The sequence below is a fragment of the Mastigoproctus giganteus genome, chromosome 4 (genome assembly GCF_048544385.1).
Source record: "Mastigoproctus giganteus isolate SK-2022 chromosome 4, ASM4854438v1, whole genome shotgun sequence".
Classification (NCBI taxonomy): Eukaryota; Metazoa; Arthropoda; class Arachnida; order Uropygi; family Thelyphonidae; genus Mastigoproctus; species Mastigoproctus giganteus.
In genome coordinates this window covers 78,101,296-78,120,644 of record NC_143578.1, presented here as the reverse complement: position 1 = coordinate 78,120,644, position 19,349 = coordinate 78,101,296, and the positions used below count along the sequence as shown (strand labels likewise).

General features: G+C 36.6%; 1 protein-coding gene across 1 annotated transcript in view; it reads left to right on the top strand.

Annotated features, from left to right (window-relative positions):
- LOC150086855 (uncharacterized) overlaps positions 1 to 19,349 on the top strand; it is a 213,913-nt gene that overhangs the window by 46,233 nt on the left and 148,331 nt on the right. The window contains exon 5 of the mRNA XM_090372298.1: positions 15,140 to 15,269. Coding sequence (XP_090228424.1) covers positions 15,140 to 15,269 — 130 coding nt within the window. The remainder of the gene's footprint in view (positions 1 to 15,139; positions 15,270 to 19,349) is intronic.

Below are 19,349 nucleotides of genomic sequence, written 5' to 3'. Positions count from 1 at the left end.
TGGTGTTTACCATTGATGATCTGATTGAGAAGTACATTTGTCATTTGTGTGAACTTTGTCAAGCAGCCACCTGGGCTCTCGCCCATATGCTGTTGATGCTCAACTTCAGCTACATCATAACCTTTAATGGTTAGTCTAGGTTCAAACAAATAAACATAATGATTTTGGAAGCAGTGACCCCATGGTAGGGATTGTGTCTCCATCCCCACAACAAGGAGGTAGGTCGCCCTATCCAGGAAACCTTTTTTCAAAAATTTCGGTTTCCTGGATAGGTAGGTCGCCCTATCCAGGAAACCTTTTTTCAAAATGATCAACAACTAGTTGATCAATGAAAACAACCACCTTCAAGCTTAACAGAACGAGCATCATTTGTCCCACAAGCCAAAGCCCAACTCAGGCAAAGTGGAAGGGAGAGTTTCGCTCTTTATGAATTTAGGTTTCAGTGTTTACCATTGATGATCTGAATTGAGAAGTATGTTGTCATTGTCATTTGTCAAAACTCGATACCTTATTAGCCAGCTGGGCTCCCACCCATACGCTAATTTTAACTTCTGCTATGATTGTAACTTAGCCTAGTCAAGGTTAGTATTTCCACAACAATAAAGTTCAATCTATCTTAATGAACAACAAAAACATTTGATAAAACAACCTTTGGTCTCAAGGTGGGGATGGCATCTCCACCGGGGGGTAGTAGGTTACCCTATCTAATAAAACCATTAGTCTGACATCCTGTCAGACAACTTAAATACATAATCTTTGGAACTGAATCCATTAAAGTGACAAGACAATAAGAGGAACAACTTCCTCTTTTACACCTTCATATTTTCGGTTTGAAAATATAACATAAAATCAATAAGTGACTAACTTCAAGAGGAACAACCCTCCTCTTACCAGGCCTGACACCACCAAACCCGATCTCAATCAACTCAGATCAGAACTCCAAGGTCAACCACTGGAGGAGCCACAATATATCTATCGATCTTATCAACTCACCACTGGTAGAGACCGCCACCCTACGAGGCTTAAGGCCGATCCCCGTTATGAATTTAGAAGGTTTCAGTGTTTACCATTGATGATCTGAATTGAGAAGTTCATTGTCATTTGTCAAAACTCAATACTTTATTAGCCACCCGGACTCCCAGGCCTGTATGTTAATTTTAACTTAGAAGGCTTCAGTGTTTACCATTGATCTGAATTGAGAAATACATTTTCATTATCAACAAGCACACTAGTACTGCTCTGCAAGAGCTGAAGCTCATCTGCGTTTTATTGCTCTCGTAGTGGAAAATATTACTTTTCGATCCTTAGCCACACCCTCCTGTCTGAAAAGTCAGACATAGGAGGGCAGTTTACCACCCCTGCCTGTAGAGGCAGATCTCTACTATCTAAACTTTAACTCTCTTTTTAAACCTTTAACTTAAAGCATTTGAATCTCAAAATCACCGTGAACTCAATGCATTTACAACTCATTGAGACAATTTGTTTCTTAAGAAAAACAAAAAAAAAACCCTTTCAACTCTATAAAACTCACAATATTTTTGTATATTTTAAAATTTTATAATATTTTTGTATATCATAAAACTCACAACGTAAAACTGTAAAGTTTAAAAACTATAAAGTTTAAAAACTCAAATTTCTAAAATATAAACTCACTATTTACATATTTACAATTACCCTCCCTTCCTTCTCAAGTGAATGGCACTTACTAAGTCCAGGAAGGCAGTATATTTCTCTTTACTTTTAAAAAGCTCATGGCAGCTGTATGAGTCTGTGCAAAGCCTTCCTACAAATTCTCTTCTTATATCTTACGTTGGACAACATTTCATAATGTGTTCCATATCCTCGGTGCACTCAGATCTACATAATTCATTAGACTTTACTCCAAGCTCTACAAATCTTTTTCTATGCCCTGTCACCAGCATGGTCACAAACATGCCAAGACTATGCCAATGTTTTAACTTCATCATATGAACTGTGTCAACTCCAGGAATAAACTTGTGAATGACACGGCCTAACTCAGAACCATCCCACATTTATTGCCATATTCCATATAATTCAACTTGTAAACTCTTTTTCTTCCCCTTTAAATCTAACCTACTATACTATGCTATGCTATAATTGAGAAGTACATTTGTCATTTGTGTGAGCATTCATCCCAAGTCGCCACCCAGGTTTTCACCCATATGCCACTTGTTTCTCATTTGTGTATACCTCTCTACTAATCAAGTAGATTATTTCAACACAAAGACTAACTGGTCAACTCAAAAACAAAAAACAATAAGTTATATCAACAAGTTTTGACCATTTGCCTCATGTTGGGGTTGGACCAATCACACCCCACACCATGCGTTACCGTCCCCACCACAAGGAGGTAGGTCGCTACTGCTAGTTGGGCATTTCCCTACTTCTCTTATAAGCGATTTTACCAAAAATTCTGTAAAGTAACAAAACTTATGTTCTGTAAACAATTCCTTTAAAACAAAAGGAGAGAGAGAGTGCAAGCATCCCTCGCTCCAGTTGCTCTAATGTCCTCATAAAATGGACATTCCAGCGCTATGTGGAAGCTGGTCTCTGGCACTCCACAAGCACATAGCTGTGTCGGGAACAGCCCCAACTGACACAACTTTGATTTCAGGCCATGCCCAGTGAGAACAGTGCACACTGCCAGATCGAACAGAAGGCATGAAGGTGTACAAATGTTGACCTTTCTCAGAATTGGTCCACTGCATTTTCCAGATGGCCTCCAATTCATCATTGATCCACCTTCGTTCAGATGTTCAATCGAGCCGTCCAGGCATGACCTGATGCCAAAAATCTGTCTAGAGATTTCTCTCTTAAGGGCATAATGCTGGGCATGCCGAGCCACCACCAGCTCAGCCAGCATCTTTCTGGCAAGGATGCACAATACATCTGTGGCCATGGTCCTGCAGGCTCTGGTGATACCCAGAAGAGCAAACCTACTCAAAATGTTTGTAACCTTCATCCTGTACTTCTCAAATTGAGTAGTACAGGATGAATCTGCCAAGGCAATAGATATAGGTACTTGGAAATGATTAATCTTAGGTTAGCTCTTGCTTTATGTGGAGGTTATGTGAGCCAAGGAATAGGGAAGTAGATTCAGTTGTCATTCACGTTTTCATTAATGTATTTAGAGATTTAACAATTTGGTTTTGTTTAATAATTGGTAAATGTAAGGTTGTTCCTGGCATATCATATGCTTGAAATCATATAATCAAACCTGGATATTCGATAATTGCTCATTTCAGAAGCTGATATTCAACAGTCTTAATAGATTTAAAATTAGAGTTGGAGGCAACTTCCCATACCTTAGAAAGAATGACAGAAGTGCAGTATTTTTCAAAATAATTGCAAAGTATTGGTTAAGTTAACAAATGCAAATATTATAGGGATATCTACCTAAATAGGAGATGCAGAACTTGAATATGGTGAAAACATGTCTAGAAAGAACAGAAAGAGGCAGGGGGATTTGGAACTATGTTCTTATTTAAGAAGAACAGTACACCCAATTGGCATGGATTGCCAGTATAAGTTTAATCGGTCTGGTGTAGTAGTAGTAATAATAGAGGCATGCGATGCAAGAAAGCAAGCGCATGAGCTTATTTTTGTAGCATCAGCCAAAAAAAAAAAAAAAAATTTCACACAACCATTCCCTCTAAAAGTTTGTCCAGTTCCTCTTTAATTTATTTAAGTTATCAACTTCTGCAATGACAGATGAAAGTTTGTTCCAGCAATTAACCATCTGCTGGTTAAAGGCAAATTTCCGCACATCTTTTCTATAACTGCCTTTCCTTAATTTGAATTTATGCTCCCTCAGGTTTGTAATCTGAGCAAACGGAAGAATCTCATCAGAATTCAGCGTGCTCAATCCATTCAAGGCCTTATACACCTCAATCAAATCACCTCGCAGGTGCTTAGTCTTCAGGTGCTGCAATTTGCAGAACTTAAGCCTTTCTTGGTGAGAGGACCCCATTGTTCACCTCATCAATCTTGTTGCCCTTCTCTGTACATGCTCATGCAACTCTGCATCCTTCCTAAAACGAGGCCTCTAGACCTGTATGCAGTACTCAAGGCCTGGCCTGACCATTGTCTTATACAAAGAGATAATCACCTCCTTTTCCCTGCTAACAAAATTCTTGTATATCATTGACAATATCCCATGACCTGCGCTGGCAGCCTGTCTATATTGCTCAGAAAACTTCATATCTGACTGCACAATCAGTCCCAGGTCCGTTTCATTTTCTACCACCCTAAATGTAGTACCACACATTTGGTACATTCCTCTGGGGTTACTTTTACCCATATGCAGTACTTTGCATTTGTCAATGTTAAACTTCAGTTGTCACTTCTCAACCCATCTGCCCAAATTTTCTAGATTCTGTTGCAGTAGCACACTGCCATTACTGTCATTAACAACCCTTCCAATCTTTGTATCATATGCAAACTTCGACACTAAGCCTGATATACCTTTATCAATATCATTGATAAATGTACAAAACAACAGTGAGCCCAACACCGCACCATGTGGTGCTCCACTAATAACATTCGTCCACAAAGAGCAGTGTCCATTGATTACCACACACTGTTTTCTCCCACTCAACCACCTTTTTATCCATTGTGGCAATTTATCCTTAATACCATAATGCTCCAATTTATACAGTAATCTTCCATGCGCAAGAATTTCTTGCCTAGATTATACTGCAGCATATCTTTAACCAGTGTCTCCATTATTTTACCCAGAACAGAAATGCAACTTCTGTGTGATGACATAAACATTTAAAAACAAAAATGAGGATAATGAGTGAATATAATGAATAACTATATAGACAAAGAGAATGGGCCAACAAATCAGAATATCTTAAATGAGAGATTTTAACTTTCCAGATATTGAGTGGAACTTATGGACTGATCACTGTTGCACAGTTGACTTTTCTGGCTTATTGGATGACTGTTTTCTGTACTAACATGTTAGAGAGGCAACAAGGGAAAGCAATACTCCTGATCTGATTACTGGCAGTGACTCTCCATGCAGTAAGAATCTTCAGGTAAAGGAACCGCTTTAAACAAATTCCACCATCAATGTGGAATTTGTTTAAAGCTATAGCAACCATCAAAGGGAAGATATTTTGCTTTTACCAGGGTATTTACTATGATCCCAGGCAGTTTTTAGATTCTTGTCAGTGGGACCAACTGATATTAGCTGATACAAATGCTAAATAGAAAGTGTTTGGAGAAGTAATCATAGAAGCTACTAAACTTCTTTTATCAATTAAGAGATATTTTTTAAGATTTTAACTAAATGCATTGTATATGAACTGATGAGACCAGTGTCAAAGAAGAAAAATTCATAGGATGATTATAAATTATCAAGGGATACAGAAGCATGTATTAAGTGTAAACTAGTCTGCAATAAAGTCATCACAGGGGTTAGGCAAGCTAAGGCAGATTATGAGAAATGTTTGTTTAAGAATGCAGAACTAGATAGTAAAAAATTCTTTGCTTATGTTAACACTAGAAAGAAAGGATGGCCACCTTGACCTACTAGATAAAAAAAAGTAAAGTGCAGCCATTATCAACCCACTGCAGGATGGAAGCCTCCTCAACAATTCATGCTGAGTACTCCGTAGCCGAGTGGGCAGGAGCGGGAGTGCAGTAGCACACGCTCTTTGAGTAGACCGGGGTTCAAGCCCCTGACTGCTGAATACGGTCGATCTGCCAACCCGCACTGGACCAGCGTGGCAGATTATGGTCCATTTCCCTCAGCATGAATTGACCTACTAGATATGAATGCCATAACTATTATGATCCTGTTCACGTTGATGACAGATTTAATAAATATTTTGCATATACGTTTACACATGAAGAAGATTTTATGGATGGTGATACTGGAAAACTGTTGAAGCTAAAAGTAAATGAGATACTTGGGGCTGATGAAATCTATCCAATTATATTAAAAGAAGCAGCAAAAGAGGTAAGCAAACCTTGGCCTTAATTGTGAGAGCATCCTTGGATTCAAGGGACATCCCTACAGATTAGATATGTGCAGTTCTCTCTCCTATTCATAAAGTGGGATCAAAGGGCAAAGTGAGCAATTACAAACTTGTAAGCTTGACTTCTGTTCTTGAGGAAATAATGGAATTGGTGGTTAAAGAAGTAATGTAATATGATCTTGACACAATGAGGAATGTAGTTATACAGTCATCACAGCATGTATTTTTAAAGAAGACCTTGTCTCACCAATCTGATTAGCTACTATGACGTACAGTAGAGTGTGAGTTATCCAGAATAATTAATGTCACACCTCTTCCGGATAGCAAAATTTTCCGGATAATCTATTGTAATTTATTTAAAAATTAAATAAATTCTGTTATAATATATTAAGGTAAAAGAAGAAGACTTTAAATAGCATGAAAAAAATTAATTTATTTAATTTAAAAAAATAATAATAACTTAAAAATTTGCATATTTACATACATATGTATATTTAGATAGATATTTTGCGGCAAATTTTATGTGGAAAAAAAATTTAAGTAATTTTTTAAAATAATGTTCGATCGTTCATTTGTTGCATACTTTTTTATTTTGCTGCAAAATCTCTCAAGTTCCTTAATAATATCAATTTGATTATATCGCATTCTTCCTGGTTTTCTGCCCATTTCAGTGCTGTTTCTTTTTGTTGACATTTTACTGTAAAAAAACTGAGAAAAATAATAAATCGTACAGTTTTGGCCGATATTATTCTTACCGAATCTGGAGCTAAACTAAACATAATATGAAACAAAGAGAACAAAATATGTAATGGAAAATTGGGCGAATGACTAAACTCTATTCAATTATCATGATTTCTGAGAAAACCCATTAGTCCTAATCCAACATTTCACCAGATATACAATGTAAAAAAACAGACAGAAATACTCTTGTATCATTATAAGCATTTGTTTCAAATACTACCATTAATGAAAAAAAAAAAAAAAAAAAAAAGAAGAAAATCAGCCTTTCAAATTATTCTGTACTTCCAGATAACCGACGTTCTACTGTAGTTGCAAAGTAATTGGATGCAAAATTTTGACATCATATACTTAGATTTCCATAAATGTTTTGATTCTGTTCCATATAAACCACTGTTGTATAAATTAGAGCAGTGTAGCTTTAGGGACTAGTTACTGCTATGGGATAGTTGAGTGGCAGCTGCTAGAATGTAGTTATTATTGTCCATTGCTGTTCATGGGTTAATGTTATCAGTGGAATCCCTTGGGTTTGGTGTCGGGCTCCTCGATGTTTTCAGTATTTAATAATAATAATACTGATGAAGGCATATTAAGTTTAACATGATAATTGTGATAATAAAAAAAATTTACACATTGGGGGCCATCAACTTTTTTTTTTGTCATTATGGTATCTAAATTGTGTACTTAACCACTCGTATGACAAAAATTGAAAAATCAAGGCATAATTGAGTTTAATACAATAATTATGATAATAAAAAAAATTGACACATCTGTTTTTTTTGTCATTATGGTACCTAACTTGTGTACTTAACCACTTGTATGACAAAAATTGAAAAATCAAATTTTCTTATTTACCTTTTTTTTTTTTTTTTATTTATGCCATTTATTTATCTAGTTGATATGAGTTTTTGTTGAAGTTGTATAAGGTAAATAGTATGTTTACTTATGAAGAAAAACACCATAAGTTCAATATGAGATAATATTAAAACTCTCCCAGGTGCTTTAATATTATCTTATATTGAAATTATGCATCTATTTATTCTAAAGACATTCAGGGTTAAAGCCTCAACTTACGGGAATTCACTAGATGTAATAGGTTAGTGCATTACCATCATGTTTTTACACAGTGAAATCCTGTTTTTATGTAGAATCATTACATAAAAAAATGATGCTAATGCACTAACCTAATTACGTCTGTTTATGTCAGTGTCCACCACTTACGACAGCTGTTGGATTCCTTAGACAACAAGCCAGTATTTTATAGGTTGATAATACAAGAGTAGTTATTTAATGATACCCAATAAAGCACAATGGAGGAGGATACATGATAAAACACAATACAGCAGGCCCTCATTATAACGCAGGTCTCATTATTCGCTTTACGCTGATTCGCTATAACGCTGTTCTTATATTATAACCCATATCTGACTATAACGCTGTCACAAATCACTATAACGCTCTTTTACAAATTGCATTTTTGGCATATTTAATGAAATCGTTTCATTTGATGGAGTCAATAGCTTGAAAATGAATAGCAAAACAGCATTAAAACGTTTCCCACGATTAGTGAAATTTTCTCGCACCTAATTTAATTGCAGTACAGTGACTTGTTACGTAGTTCCAAGATCAACATTTTAAAAAATGATCAAGTATATTGCTTGTAATATTTGTTGTTGTTGTTATTAGGAGCATTAGCAACTAAGGCCATATTGCTCTGGGGATATGTGGTGGTCATTTCCTGACCTTTCCACATTCTCTGTATTTGATAGTCATGGGCCTGAACCCCGGTCTATTAAGAAGCATGTGCTAATCACTGCTGCTCCTGCCCACCTGGCTATGGAGGCACCATAATATTTGTGTTATATGCATTTATCCGAAGTTTAGTCATCACTCAGTACAGCATTAGACAGTTTGTCGAACATTGTATCATAATAAATGCAGCCGACGCAGTTACATTTTCGAAGAGTTAATAATGGCAGATAAGAATGAAAAACAATAATGGCTGGATTGCAGTACAAAGACTACAAATGTAAGAAAAAGACTGAATTTGAAAATTAAATTAGACATTTTGAAGCATATCGATTCGGTCAACGACAAGTGGATGCTTCCCATAATTAGAACTGGCAAGTTTAACTGTAAGAACAATTATAAAAAATTAAGAATTAATTTTAGCAGCAGGAAAGACAGCTGTTCCACTGCAAGCAACTAGGGCTAGGCCGGCTAGTAGGATTGAAATGGAGAGACTTTAACTAATTTTATTGAAGATAATATCCAATGCAGAATTCAGTTAAGTTAAATATTATAAAAAAAGAGAGAGATTAGCCTATATGATGATCTGAAGAAAACTCACCTAAAAAAAAAAAAAGTGGAACCATTTAAAACTAGTAAGGGTGGTTGAATAGATTTAAAATCCAGGGAGAAGCTGCAAGTGCAGATCAAGGAGCCGAAATTTTCAAAAAAGAACTTGTTAAAATTATCGAAGAGGGGTATTATGTGTTATACTTCTCAACAAGTTTTTAACATGGATGAAACAGGACCTTTTTGGAAATGAATGCCTAAAAGAAGTTTCATTTTGAAAGAAGAAAAACACATGCCTGGTTTCAAAGCAGCGAAGGATCGGTTGACTTTATTGTTGGGTGGTAACGCTGCAGGAGATTTAAAATTAAAACCCCTTTTAGTTTACCAGGAAGAGGGCCAAAGTACAACCCAAAATCGACACATTGTTATTTATTTTGTTATTATTTTGGTTTTTAGGAGCATTAGCAACTAAGGCCATATTGCTCCGGGAATATGCGTTGGTCATTCCCTGACATTTCCGCATCCTCTGTATTTGGTGGTGACAGGTTCGAACCCCGGTTTAATCAAGAAGCGTGTGCACTGCAGCTCCTTCCCACCTGGCTACGTAGGCACCATCGACACATTTTTCATGATTAAATTCATCAATTAAATCCATGATTTTAATTGGAATTTTAAGTTTAATTTTGATACATAAGAAGTTACCACATAATTATATACGTATATAATGCAGAATATTTAAATGTACAAATATTTGAATATTAAATATTTTGACTGGCATTTGTGCATCTTTTCACTACCATTTATTATTGATTAGAAAATATCCTATGGCACCAACCGCAACTCACAAATACATATGTTACCTTATGGGAATGCGGACTCACTTAGTGCGGATTCACTTAGCGCTCTGTTTTTTCGGAATGAATTATCAGTGTTAAGCGGGGGGGGGGGAATCACCTGTAAACAAATTCACCCAATGAAAAATGCTAAATTATAATAGTAAACTCTTTAACACTTTGCAGTCCAGCATTATTTTCACTGTCTTCCCCATGTGATCCAGCACTATTAATGAAACAAATGACTAGTTGAAATACAATGTTCAAAAATTATTTATTTTTGGGTTTATATGAGCTAATTGTATAATTTGTATAATTTAAGAATTCGAAAAATTAAGAATTTTTCAAATTCTTAAATTTTTTGAATTTTTTATTAAGAATTTAATAATAAATTTAATTTTGTCCGTCCATTCTTCAGACCAATATTTCTTTATATCACTTTCTTTATTTAGTCCCATGTTGATAACCCCGAAAATCTTTAGTTCATTTAGTGAAACCTGAACCCAGTCACACCATATGGAACAGTTGGGAACCACCTTATTTGTAAATGTTTCCTTTTTTATTCCTACTTCAGAAAGGTCTAACAATTTCTCAGTTTCACCATCAGAAAGACCACCCTTTACTAGATCTTGATGGCATGTCTAAATACTTCACTCTGAGACAGTAGTTTCTTTGTTACTTCTGCACTGAAAAAACAATGCTACTTGCCATTAACAATTGAATATAAACATTAATAAACATCCTTAGTTTTTCAGGTCATTCATATGAAGTATAACTGACAGCCATGCCAGTTTCCACGTTCGACTTGCAATCAAAAAAAAAAATGCCTTCTATGAACTATTGAATATAAATATCAGTTTAGTTTTTCAGATTGTTTCCATGAAGTATAAATAAATGACAAAACAAAAAAAGAATTAATCACTGTCTGCTGTTAACAACTGAATATAAACATAGACTTAGTTTTTCAAATTCTTTATATGACTTAAATAGATTGCAGTACAATAATTGAGTCAGAACAGGGAAAACAATTCTGTAATCAAAATGCCGATGTCAGCACCAGCAACATCCAACTGACAGAGGACTGAAAAAATAAACAACAAAGCTGCATGTACTTAATAATTGAATATAAACATCAATAAACATGGACTTAGTTTTTCAGATTATTTCAGGCGAAATGTAAATAGATGGTAATACAGTAATTAGCCAGTACAGCTGGAAAATAAATTCTGTAATTGGAAACACTGATGGGCATACTGGACACTACATTGCACTGGAAGTAGAATTTTACGATGTCGTGACCCACATGACATGGTAAAATCCGGCACTTTTCACAAAAAATACAATTTTATATGAAATGTTCCTTTCCAGCTCCCGTATGGCATCTTAATTAGATGAAAAACTTATAACAGTATAATTTTAGCATTAGCAGAGGCATTTGATGCAAGAAAGCAAGCTTATGCAGCATCAGCCAAAAAAAAAAAAAAACCCACTTCCACTTCACCCATCTGTTCATTCGAAATACCTGTCCAGCTGAGCCTTAAACTTATTTAGGCTATCAACTTCCACGACAAGGGATGGAAGTCTGTTCCACCAACCAACCACCCACCCGCTGGCTAAAGGCAAAGATCCCCACATCTATCCTACATCTGTCTTTCCTCAATTTGAATTTATGCCCTCTCAGGTGATTATTGTGAGCAAGAGGAAGAATCCCATCAGCATTGAGCATGCTCAAACCATTCAAGGCTTTCTACACCTCTATCAGATCACCACACTAGTGCCTAGTCTCCGGACACTCTAATTTGCAAAACTTAAGCCTTTCTTCATAAGAGCACCCCTTTGTTCCATTCACTAATCTTGTTCCCCTTCTCTGTACTCATTCCAGCAGCTCTACATCCTTCTTGAAATGAGGCCTCCATACCTGTATACAGTACTCTAAGTGTGGCCTGACCATTGCCTTATACAATGGAATAATCACCTCCTTATCCCTGCTAGAAAAATTCCTATATATCATTGACAATACACCATGAGCTACTCTTGCAGCCCATCTGCACTGCTCAGAGAACTTCATATCTGTCTGCACAACCCCCCCCCCCAGAACGTATCAGAGTTGATACGTTCCTCTGGGGTTGCTGTTTCCCATATGTAGTACTTTACATTTGTCAATGTTAAACTTCATTACCCACCTCTCAGCCCATCTGCTCAACCTTTCCAGATCCTGTTTGCAGCAGCATAGTGTCAGTAGTGTCCTTGACAACCCTGCCAACCTTTGTATCGTCTGCAAACTTGGACATTAAGCTTGATATACCATCATCAATATCATTTATAAATACAGAAAACAATAATGGACCCAACACTGAACCTGAGGGACTCCACTAATAACATTAGTCCACGATGAGCAGTGTCCATTGATTACTACTCTCTGTCTTCTCCCCCTCAATCACCCCTTTATCCATAGCAGCAATTTGCCTCCAATACCACACTGCTCCAATTTGTGCAGCAGTCTTCCATGTGAAACAGTATCAAAAGCCTTTCTAAGATCCAAGTATATAATATCAAAGTTATTCCCTGCATCCAGTTCTTTTGTGACTGCATCATAGTATCCAATTAAATTGGTCAGGCAAGACTTCCCCTTAACAAAACCATGCTGTGTTCGAGCTATAACTGAAGTCTTGTCTAGATGATCCTGCAGTGCTTCTTTAACCAGTGCCTCCATTAATTTTCCTGGAACGGAAGTTAAACTCACAGGTCTATAATTACTTGTGTCAGCCTTTGATCCTCCTTTGTGAATTGGGGTTACATTTGCACATCTCGGTGAAAATACCACCCCTGAGTCCAAGGAAGCTCTCATAATTATGGCTAAGGGTTTGCTTACTTCCTTTGCTGCCTCATTTAATATAACTGGATAGGTCCCATCCACCCCCAGGTGCCTTTCTTGTGTTTATCTTCAACAATTTCTCCTCCACTTTACTCTCAGTTATTACAAAATCATCTAGCTTACTGCCAGAGTTGAATACACCTCTGGCATTCACCTTCCTAAATAACTCCTCTTGTGTGAATGTAAATGCAAAATATTCATTTAGTTTGTTAGCTACCTGAGCAGAATCATCAACACTTGACCCATCGATATCAAGTGGACCAATCTGATTCATCCCCTTCCTTCCAGAGTTTACATAAGTAAAGAACTCTTTGCTGTTTTTCTTTGCATCCCTTGCCAAAGATATCTCGTAATCTGCCTTCGCCTGACTAACCTCCTTTGTAACTTGGTTACAGATCAACTTGTATCTATCATAGGCTTCTGTGTCACGTGTTAATTTGTATGTATCTCATGCATTTTTCTTGTCTGCCATATGTCTCATTAGTTCATCTGACATCCATTTAGGCCTAAACCTTGAACAATATTTCTTAGTTGGTATGTAAAGCCTAGTAGCTTCCAAAGTAAGTTTTTTTTCTGTTTATACTCCGGCACAACAACCAAGTCAGTGGAGTTTACAATAAATCGTCAATACAAATATTTATTGTATTTAGTAGTCACGGGCTTGAACCCCGGTCCACTCAAGAAACGCGTGCTATGCACTCTTGCTCCTGACCACTGGGCTACATCATGCTTCCCATTTTGAATTTGCTATTGGTAACATCATGAGTTGGTCCCACTGTATAAAATTTAACTGTCTCAGTCCATCGTAGTCGCCTTTACGAAAGCAATAACCTTTCCCTTTACCCCAAATGGTAGTTACCTCTTTGAGTAAATCCCACTTCGGCACACTGTGCTCGCTGCCACCTAGTGGTTCATTTATCTGCAGATCCTTAATGCATGAAGAATCACTACTGATAATCAAATCAAGAGTATTATTCCCTCTAGTTGCCTCCTGAACATGCTGATGTTGAAAACAATCATCCAATAAATCCACGAAAGCCTTGCTAGTGTGTGAGTGACCAGCCCTTAAATTCCAGTCAATATCTGGGAAATTAAAATCCCTCATTATAAGACTCTGATTTACTGGCCCACTCTATTTCCCTGTACAGTTTCTTATTATACTCATCAGAGTCATTAGGCCTATAGCACACTCCTACTCTCAATTTTGATCTCCCAGTGCTTATATCACACTAAACTGACTCGACACTGCACTGTCCAGCGATGTCGACTGGCTTCACTTCCTTCTATTTTATGTGTTTCTTAACTAATAGCATAACCCCTCCTTACTTCCTATCCTGTCTATCCTTTCTGTAGACATTATACGCCCCAAATTCCAATTCTGCATTCTTTATATCTGTGTGACACCACATCTGTGAAATCCCAACAATATCTGCCATTGATGTTTTGAGCAATACCTCAAATCCATCAAATTTATTTACTAAACTCCTAGCATTGGTGTACACGCAAGCATACATGCAACTGTTTCTATTTTTAGCTACCCTAACACAACCCATGTGTTTACTTGTACTGCAATGACTCCCAGCAGTCTCTGAAATATCCTGCATCTTGTTTTTCAGGCTTAGCTCATTCCAATAGAAGCAGTGCAAGAATCTCTTTCACCTCTGCCAGTGGCTACTGTTAATCTATTAGTCTTTGTCTCCCCCCCCCCAATCTAGCAGTTTTCCGACCCACCTAACACTGCCGCGATAGCATCAGCAAATATTCTTGCACCCTTTATATTTAAGTGTATCCCATCCCTGTAGAAGCAGTCTCTCCTGTTAACAAGTACAGTCCAGGCTGAAAAAAATTCTACCCCTTGAGCCTTGCACAATCTTTCCAGGGCCGAATTGATCGACAAGGCTCTCATCATATACTCTCTCCTATCGCGTCTGGGCAGAATTGCAGACACTTTCAAATTCAAACCTAATTCACGGCTTTTTTAAACAGTGACCTATACTTGTTAAGTAATTCTTCCCGTCTCCCACTCTTGTTATCATTAGTGCCAACGTGTACAACTATATCACCTTTTGTGTCCTTAAAACATGATATCCACTCTTATTTAGTAAAATATTAAAAAATATTATTATAGTTACACAATAAGTGAGTATTTTGATATTAAATTTTGAAAAAACATAATTATCTAAGAATGTTCTGTAACACCTAAGTTTATTTGCTGTTTATATAACTTTTTAATTTATTTTTTAAAACAACTTTATCTGATATTTTTTTTCAAAACAACTTTATCTGATATAATTTTTTTAAAACAAATTTATCTGATATAATTGCATTCAATTATTATAGTAGTTCTGTGTCAAGTTATCTGTTAACTGAGAATAAATTTTTTTCAGGTATTGATATCTTTTGGCTGTCAGCATAATAGTCTTTTTCTGAAAAAGCCCTACACAGTAGAAATCTTTTTACAGTATAAAACAAGGTCTCTTCATCCTGAAGTGAAAAAAAGCCACTTTTCAACCCAAAGTAAAATATATGCCATTTATGGCTGTTATCTAAGAAATTCTTGTTTAATATGCTTTTCCATTATGCAATTTTATTATTATGTAGTCCATTTATAAATAATTTATTTTCACATAATGTATAGTACAAGTCTGTTATTATGTAGTTAGTAACAAACTTGTAATTTCTTATAAGTCATCCAGATGAAGCCACATCTAGATGACTAGAGACTGTCAACCATAGAAAATATTGCTATTATTCATAAAGTGATTTGGACTGAGTTGCAATGCATAGCAAAGATAGGTTTGTTCAAAAGATATGTATAACTAAACATATCCTGTGAAGAAATCCATTATATTGTCCACAGTGAATTGAGTAGGGAAAAAAATTCAACAAAATGGGCACCAAAAGATTTGAATGGTGAGCAAAGGGAGATGGTGAATTGTGGAATTCATATAGAATTTTTTCCAGGGTCAAACAAGTTTGTCATCCAGTTTTTCTGTCCTTAATCAAGAAGGATCTCCTTGACACGAGAAATTTCAAACAGCACCATCAAATAACAAAGCAGCAATTCTTTGGAACAAAGAAAGGTTGATATTCATTGATTACCTTCTATTATTGGTGAATATTATTCATTCTTGTGACTAAAATTTCACAAGCAATTTAAGGACAGTCATTGTCAGAAATTCTGTAGAAAGAATCTCTTCCTGCAAGACAGTGCTCTCAATCATAAAGCTCTGGTTATCATCATCAGCCATTTTCAATCCACTGCAGGATGAAGGCCTCTCCAGCAACATTCCAGTTCCTTCTGTTTTGAGCACTGGCCATCCATTTACTACCCACGAACTCATGAATTTCATCTATCCATCTCCGCCTTTGTCTTCTAGGTTTTCTTCTAGCTCCTCTTGGGTACCATTCTGTTATTTTCTAAGTCCATCTGTCATCATGTCTTCAAGCTATGTGTCCTGCCCAAGACCATTTTAGTTCTTTAGTTTTGATAAGAATGTCCTTTACTTGAGTTTGCTGCCTAATCCATGTGTTTTTCTTCTTATCTAACAGTCTGATTCCAATATAATTCATTCCATTCTTCACTGTGCAGTTCTCAGCTTCTCTTCCATTCTTTGGTGAGTGCCCAAGTTTCACTTCCATAAGTCATGGTGGGGAGTATACATTGGTTCATTATTTTATGTTTCAGACAAACTGGGATATTGCTCTTCAGTATGTGACTATATTTCCTGAATGCTATCCATCCAAAATTTATTCTTCTCTTGACTTCCAGCCATTTATCATTATTACAGCTAATAACTTGTCCCAGATAAGTATATGACTCCACCTTTTTAATTACCGCTCCTTCAATCATTATTTCCCTTTCTGTGGCATACTTGTTCATCATTACTTTTGATTGATGTTTTAGTTTTATTTTTGTTTTAGCCATATTCATCTTTAGTCCAAAATCCTTCCTAACTCTGCATAACTGATTAAGATTTTCTTCTAATTCTTTGTGATCATGGCTTATGACCACAATGTCATCTGCAAATTGTAAATGGTTTAGGTACTCTCCGTTCACATCGACTCCTTTTTGCGACCAGGCTAATCTTCTGAAAGCTTCCTCAAGGGCAGCTGTGCCCACCAAATACGGAAGATGCGGAAAGGTCAGGGAATGACCACCGCATATCCCTGGAGCAATATGGCCTTAGTTGCTAATGCTCCAAAAAACCAAATAACAACAACATCATCATCAAGGGCAGCAGTAAACAACTTTCGAGATATTGTGTCTCCTTGTCGAACTCCTTTCTCAATTTTAAATTTCCTACTGTCTTTGTCTAGTCTAATAAAAGAGGTAGCATTCTCATATATTTTTTTTAAAATCATAATATATGGGGTATCTATGCCTTGTCTTTCCAGTGCTCGAAACATTGCCATATGCTGTATGGAGTCAAATGCCTTTTCATAATCCACAAATGCCAGGCATAACGGTGTTTTATATTCATTTGCTTTCTCCATTAGCTGTGACACAATGTGAAGGTGATCCATAGTTGAGAATTCTGTCCTAAAGCCAGCTTCTTGCTCTTTCAGTTGATTCTCAGCAAGTATTCTTTCTAATCTGTTAGTAATGACCCTTGCGAACAACTTGTAGATGTGGGATAACAAGCTATTGGTCTATAATTTCCAATTTCTGATTTATCTCCTTTCTTATGCAGCAAAACTATAATTGCATTATTCCACTCCTTAGGCGTCACACCTTTTCTAATGCATTTTGTGAAGAGTCTTGCCAGTTTTTGTGCGATGTCTCTTCCTCCCAATTTTAACAACTCTACAGTAACTTCATCTTCCCCCGGGGATTTCTGATTCTGCATTTTCTTCAACGCGTGTTCTACCTCATCAGGAAGGAAATCAGGTATGTGTTACTAATTTGCGATCCATCTTCCTCACTGCTGATATCATTCCCTCGCTCCTTGTATAACTCTTCATAGTCTTCTGCTATTTTAATTATGCCTTCTCTGCTATTTATAAGTACACCATCACTATTCTTCAGTTCCAGTATCATTTATCTTTCTGTATTACTGCTCATGGTTGCTGATTTAAATCCTTTGTTTTCCCTTAATGCTTGTTCTACTTTTCTTGTGTTAAATTTTCTTATATCCTCTCTGAGTCTCTTTCTAATGGCTTTGCATTACTCAGTATACTCAATTTTCTCCTTATCAGTGTTTTTCTTACGCTTCATTTGTCGTCTTCAGTTCATCCCGACATCTCTTGCCTAATTTTTTCTTCTTTGGATTTCTTTTTATCTTTAGGTTTCTTGGGCTTTATCACTTTCAGAAAGTTGTAATATTCTTTGTTGATATCTTGGTCCTGAGCAGTCTGCAGAAGCTCAAACTTGTTCTTAAGTTCCAGTACATACTGCTTTTTCTCCTCTTCTGTTATCTCAAAAACCTTTGTATTATTTACTCGAGTCAGTTTTTTCCTTTCTTTTCTTACATCTATATCAAGCGTGCATCTTACCATTCTGTGATCACTTCCACATTTACCTTGTTCAGGACAGTAACATCATTCACAATATATCTTCTGTTAGTGAGGATGAAGTCAATTTCATTAGTTGTTAATCCATTTGGACTCTTTCATGTCCACTTTCTGTTCGCCCTTTTCTCGAAAAAAGTGTTCATTACTGACATTCGCCGACCGGGCTAGCCGAGTGGATAAAGTACCTGCCTGGCAACCCAAAGGTCGCGGGTTCGATTCCCGCCTCGGGCTTGGATCAAAGTACTGGAAAAACCTTGGGAGGTGCAATATGGCCACAGAAGCCGATGCGCCAACAACTACCAAATCAAAAAAAAAAAAAAAAAAAAAAAAATTAGTGACATTCCTCGAGTGTCTGCAAATTCCACAAGTCTTTCGCCTCTTTCATTTCTTTCACCATTTCCAAAATTTCCTATAGTTCCCCTTTCTGCACTGTTTTGTCTTTTTCCAACCTTAGCATTGAAGTCCCATAATAACAGTGTAGTGGGTTTTCTGCTCATCTAGAAGACTCTCAATTTCGGTGTACATTTCTTCAACCTCTTCAAGTGGAAATCGGCTGTACACCAATGGAAACAGTAAAAGGATGAAGGTGGAGTTGGGTTGATGTTGGTGCATAAATCATTATAACCTTTAGCTTGTATCTCTTAGAAATCTTGAGTATTAGTCTTGACACCCTTGGTGATGTACTTTTGAATTCCAAAATGTTGTTTTTTTAAATCTTTATGGACCAGAAACCCAACTCCACCTTCATCCTTTCACTGTTTCCATTGGTGTACAGCCGATTTCCACTTGATAAACTTGTGATTCATTTCTTCTTCTTGTTTCAGCCAAACCGATGATATTCCAAGTCACATTTTCCAATTCCTTTTTCAGCTCTAATATCCTGTCTTCTCCGACAAGTGATCTTACGTTATAACAGGCCAAGTTCAGTTTCCGTGCATGGCAGCCTGGTCGTACCCAGAGATTCTTAGCACCGTCTGGTTCCACTCTGATCTTCTCGCTGCCATTAGAGGGGGAGTGAAAGCTTCTGGGTACTGAGGGCCATTTGTTTTGTTGTGTTGTCATATGCTGAAGGGTTTGTACTTT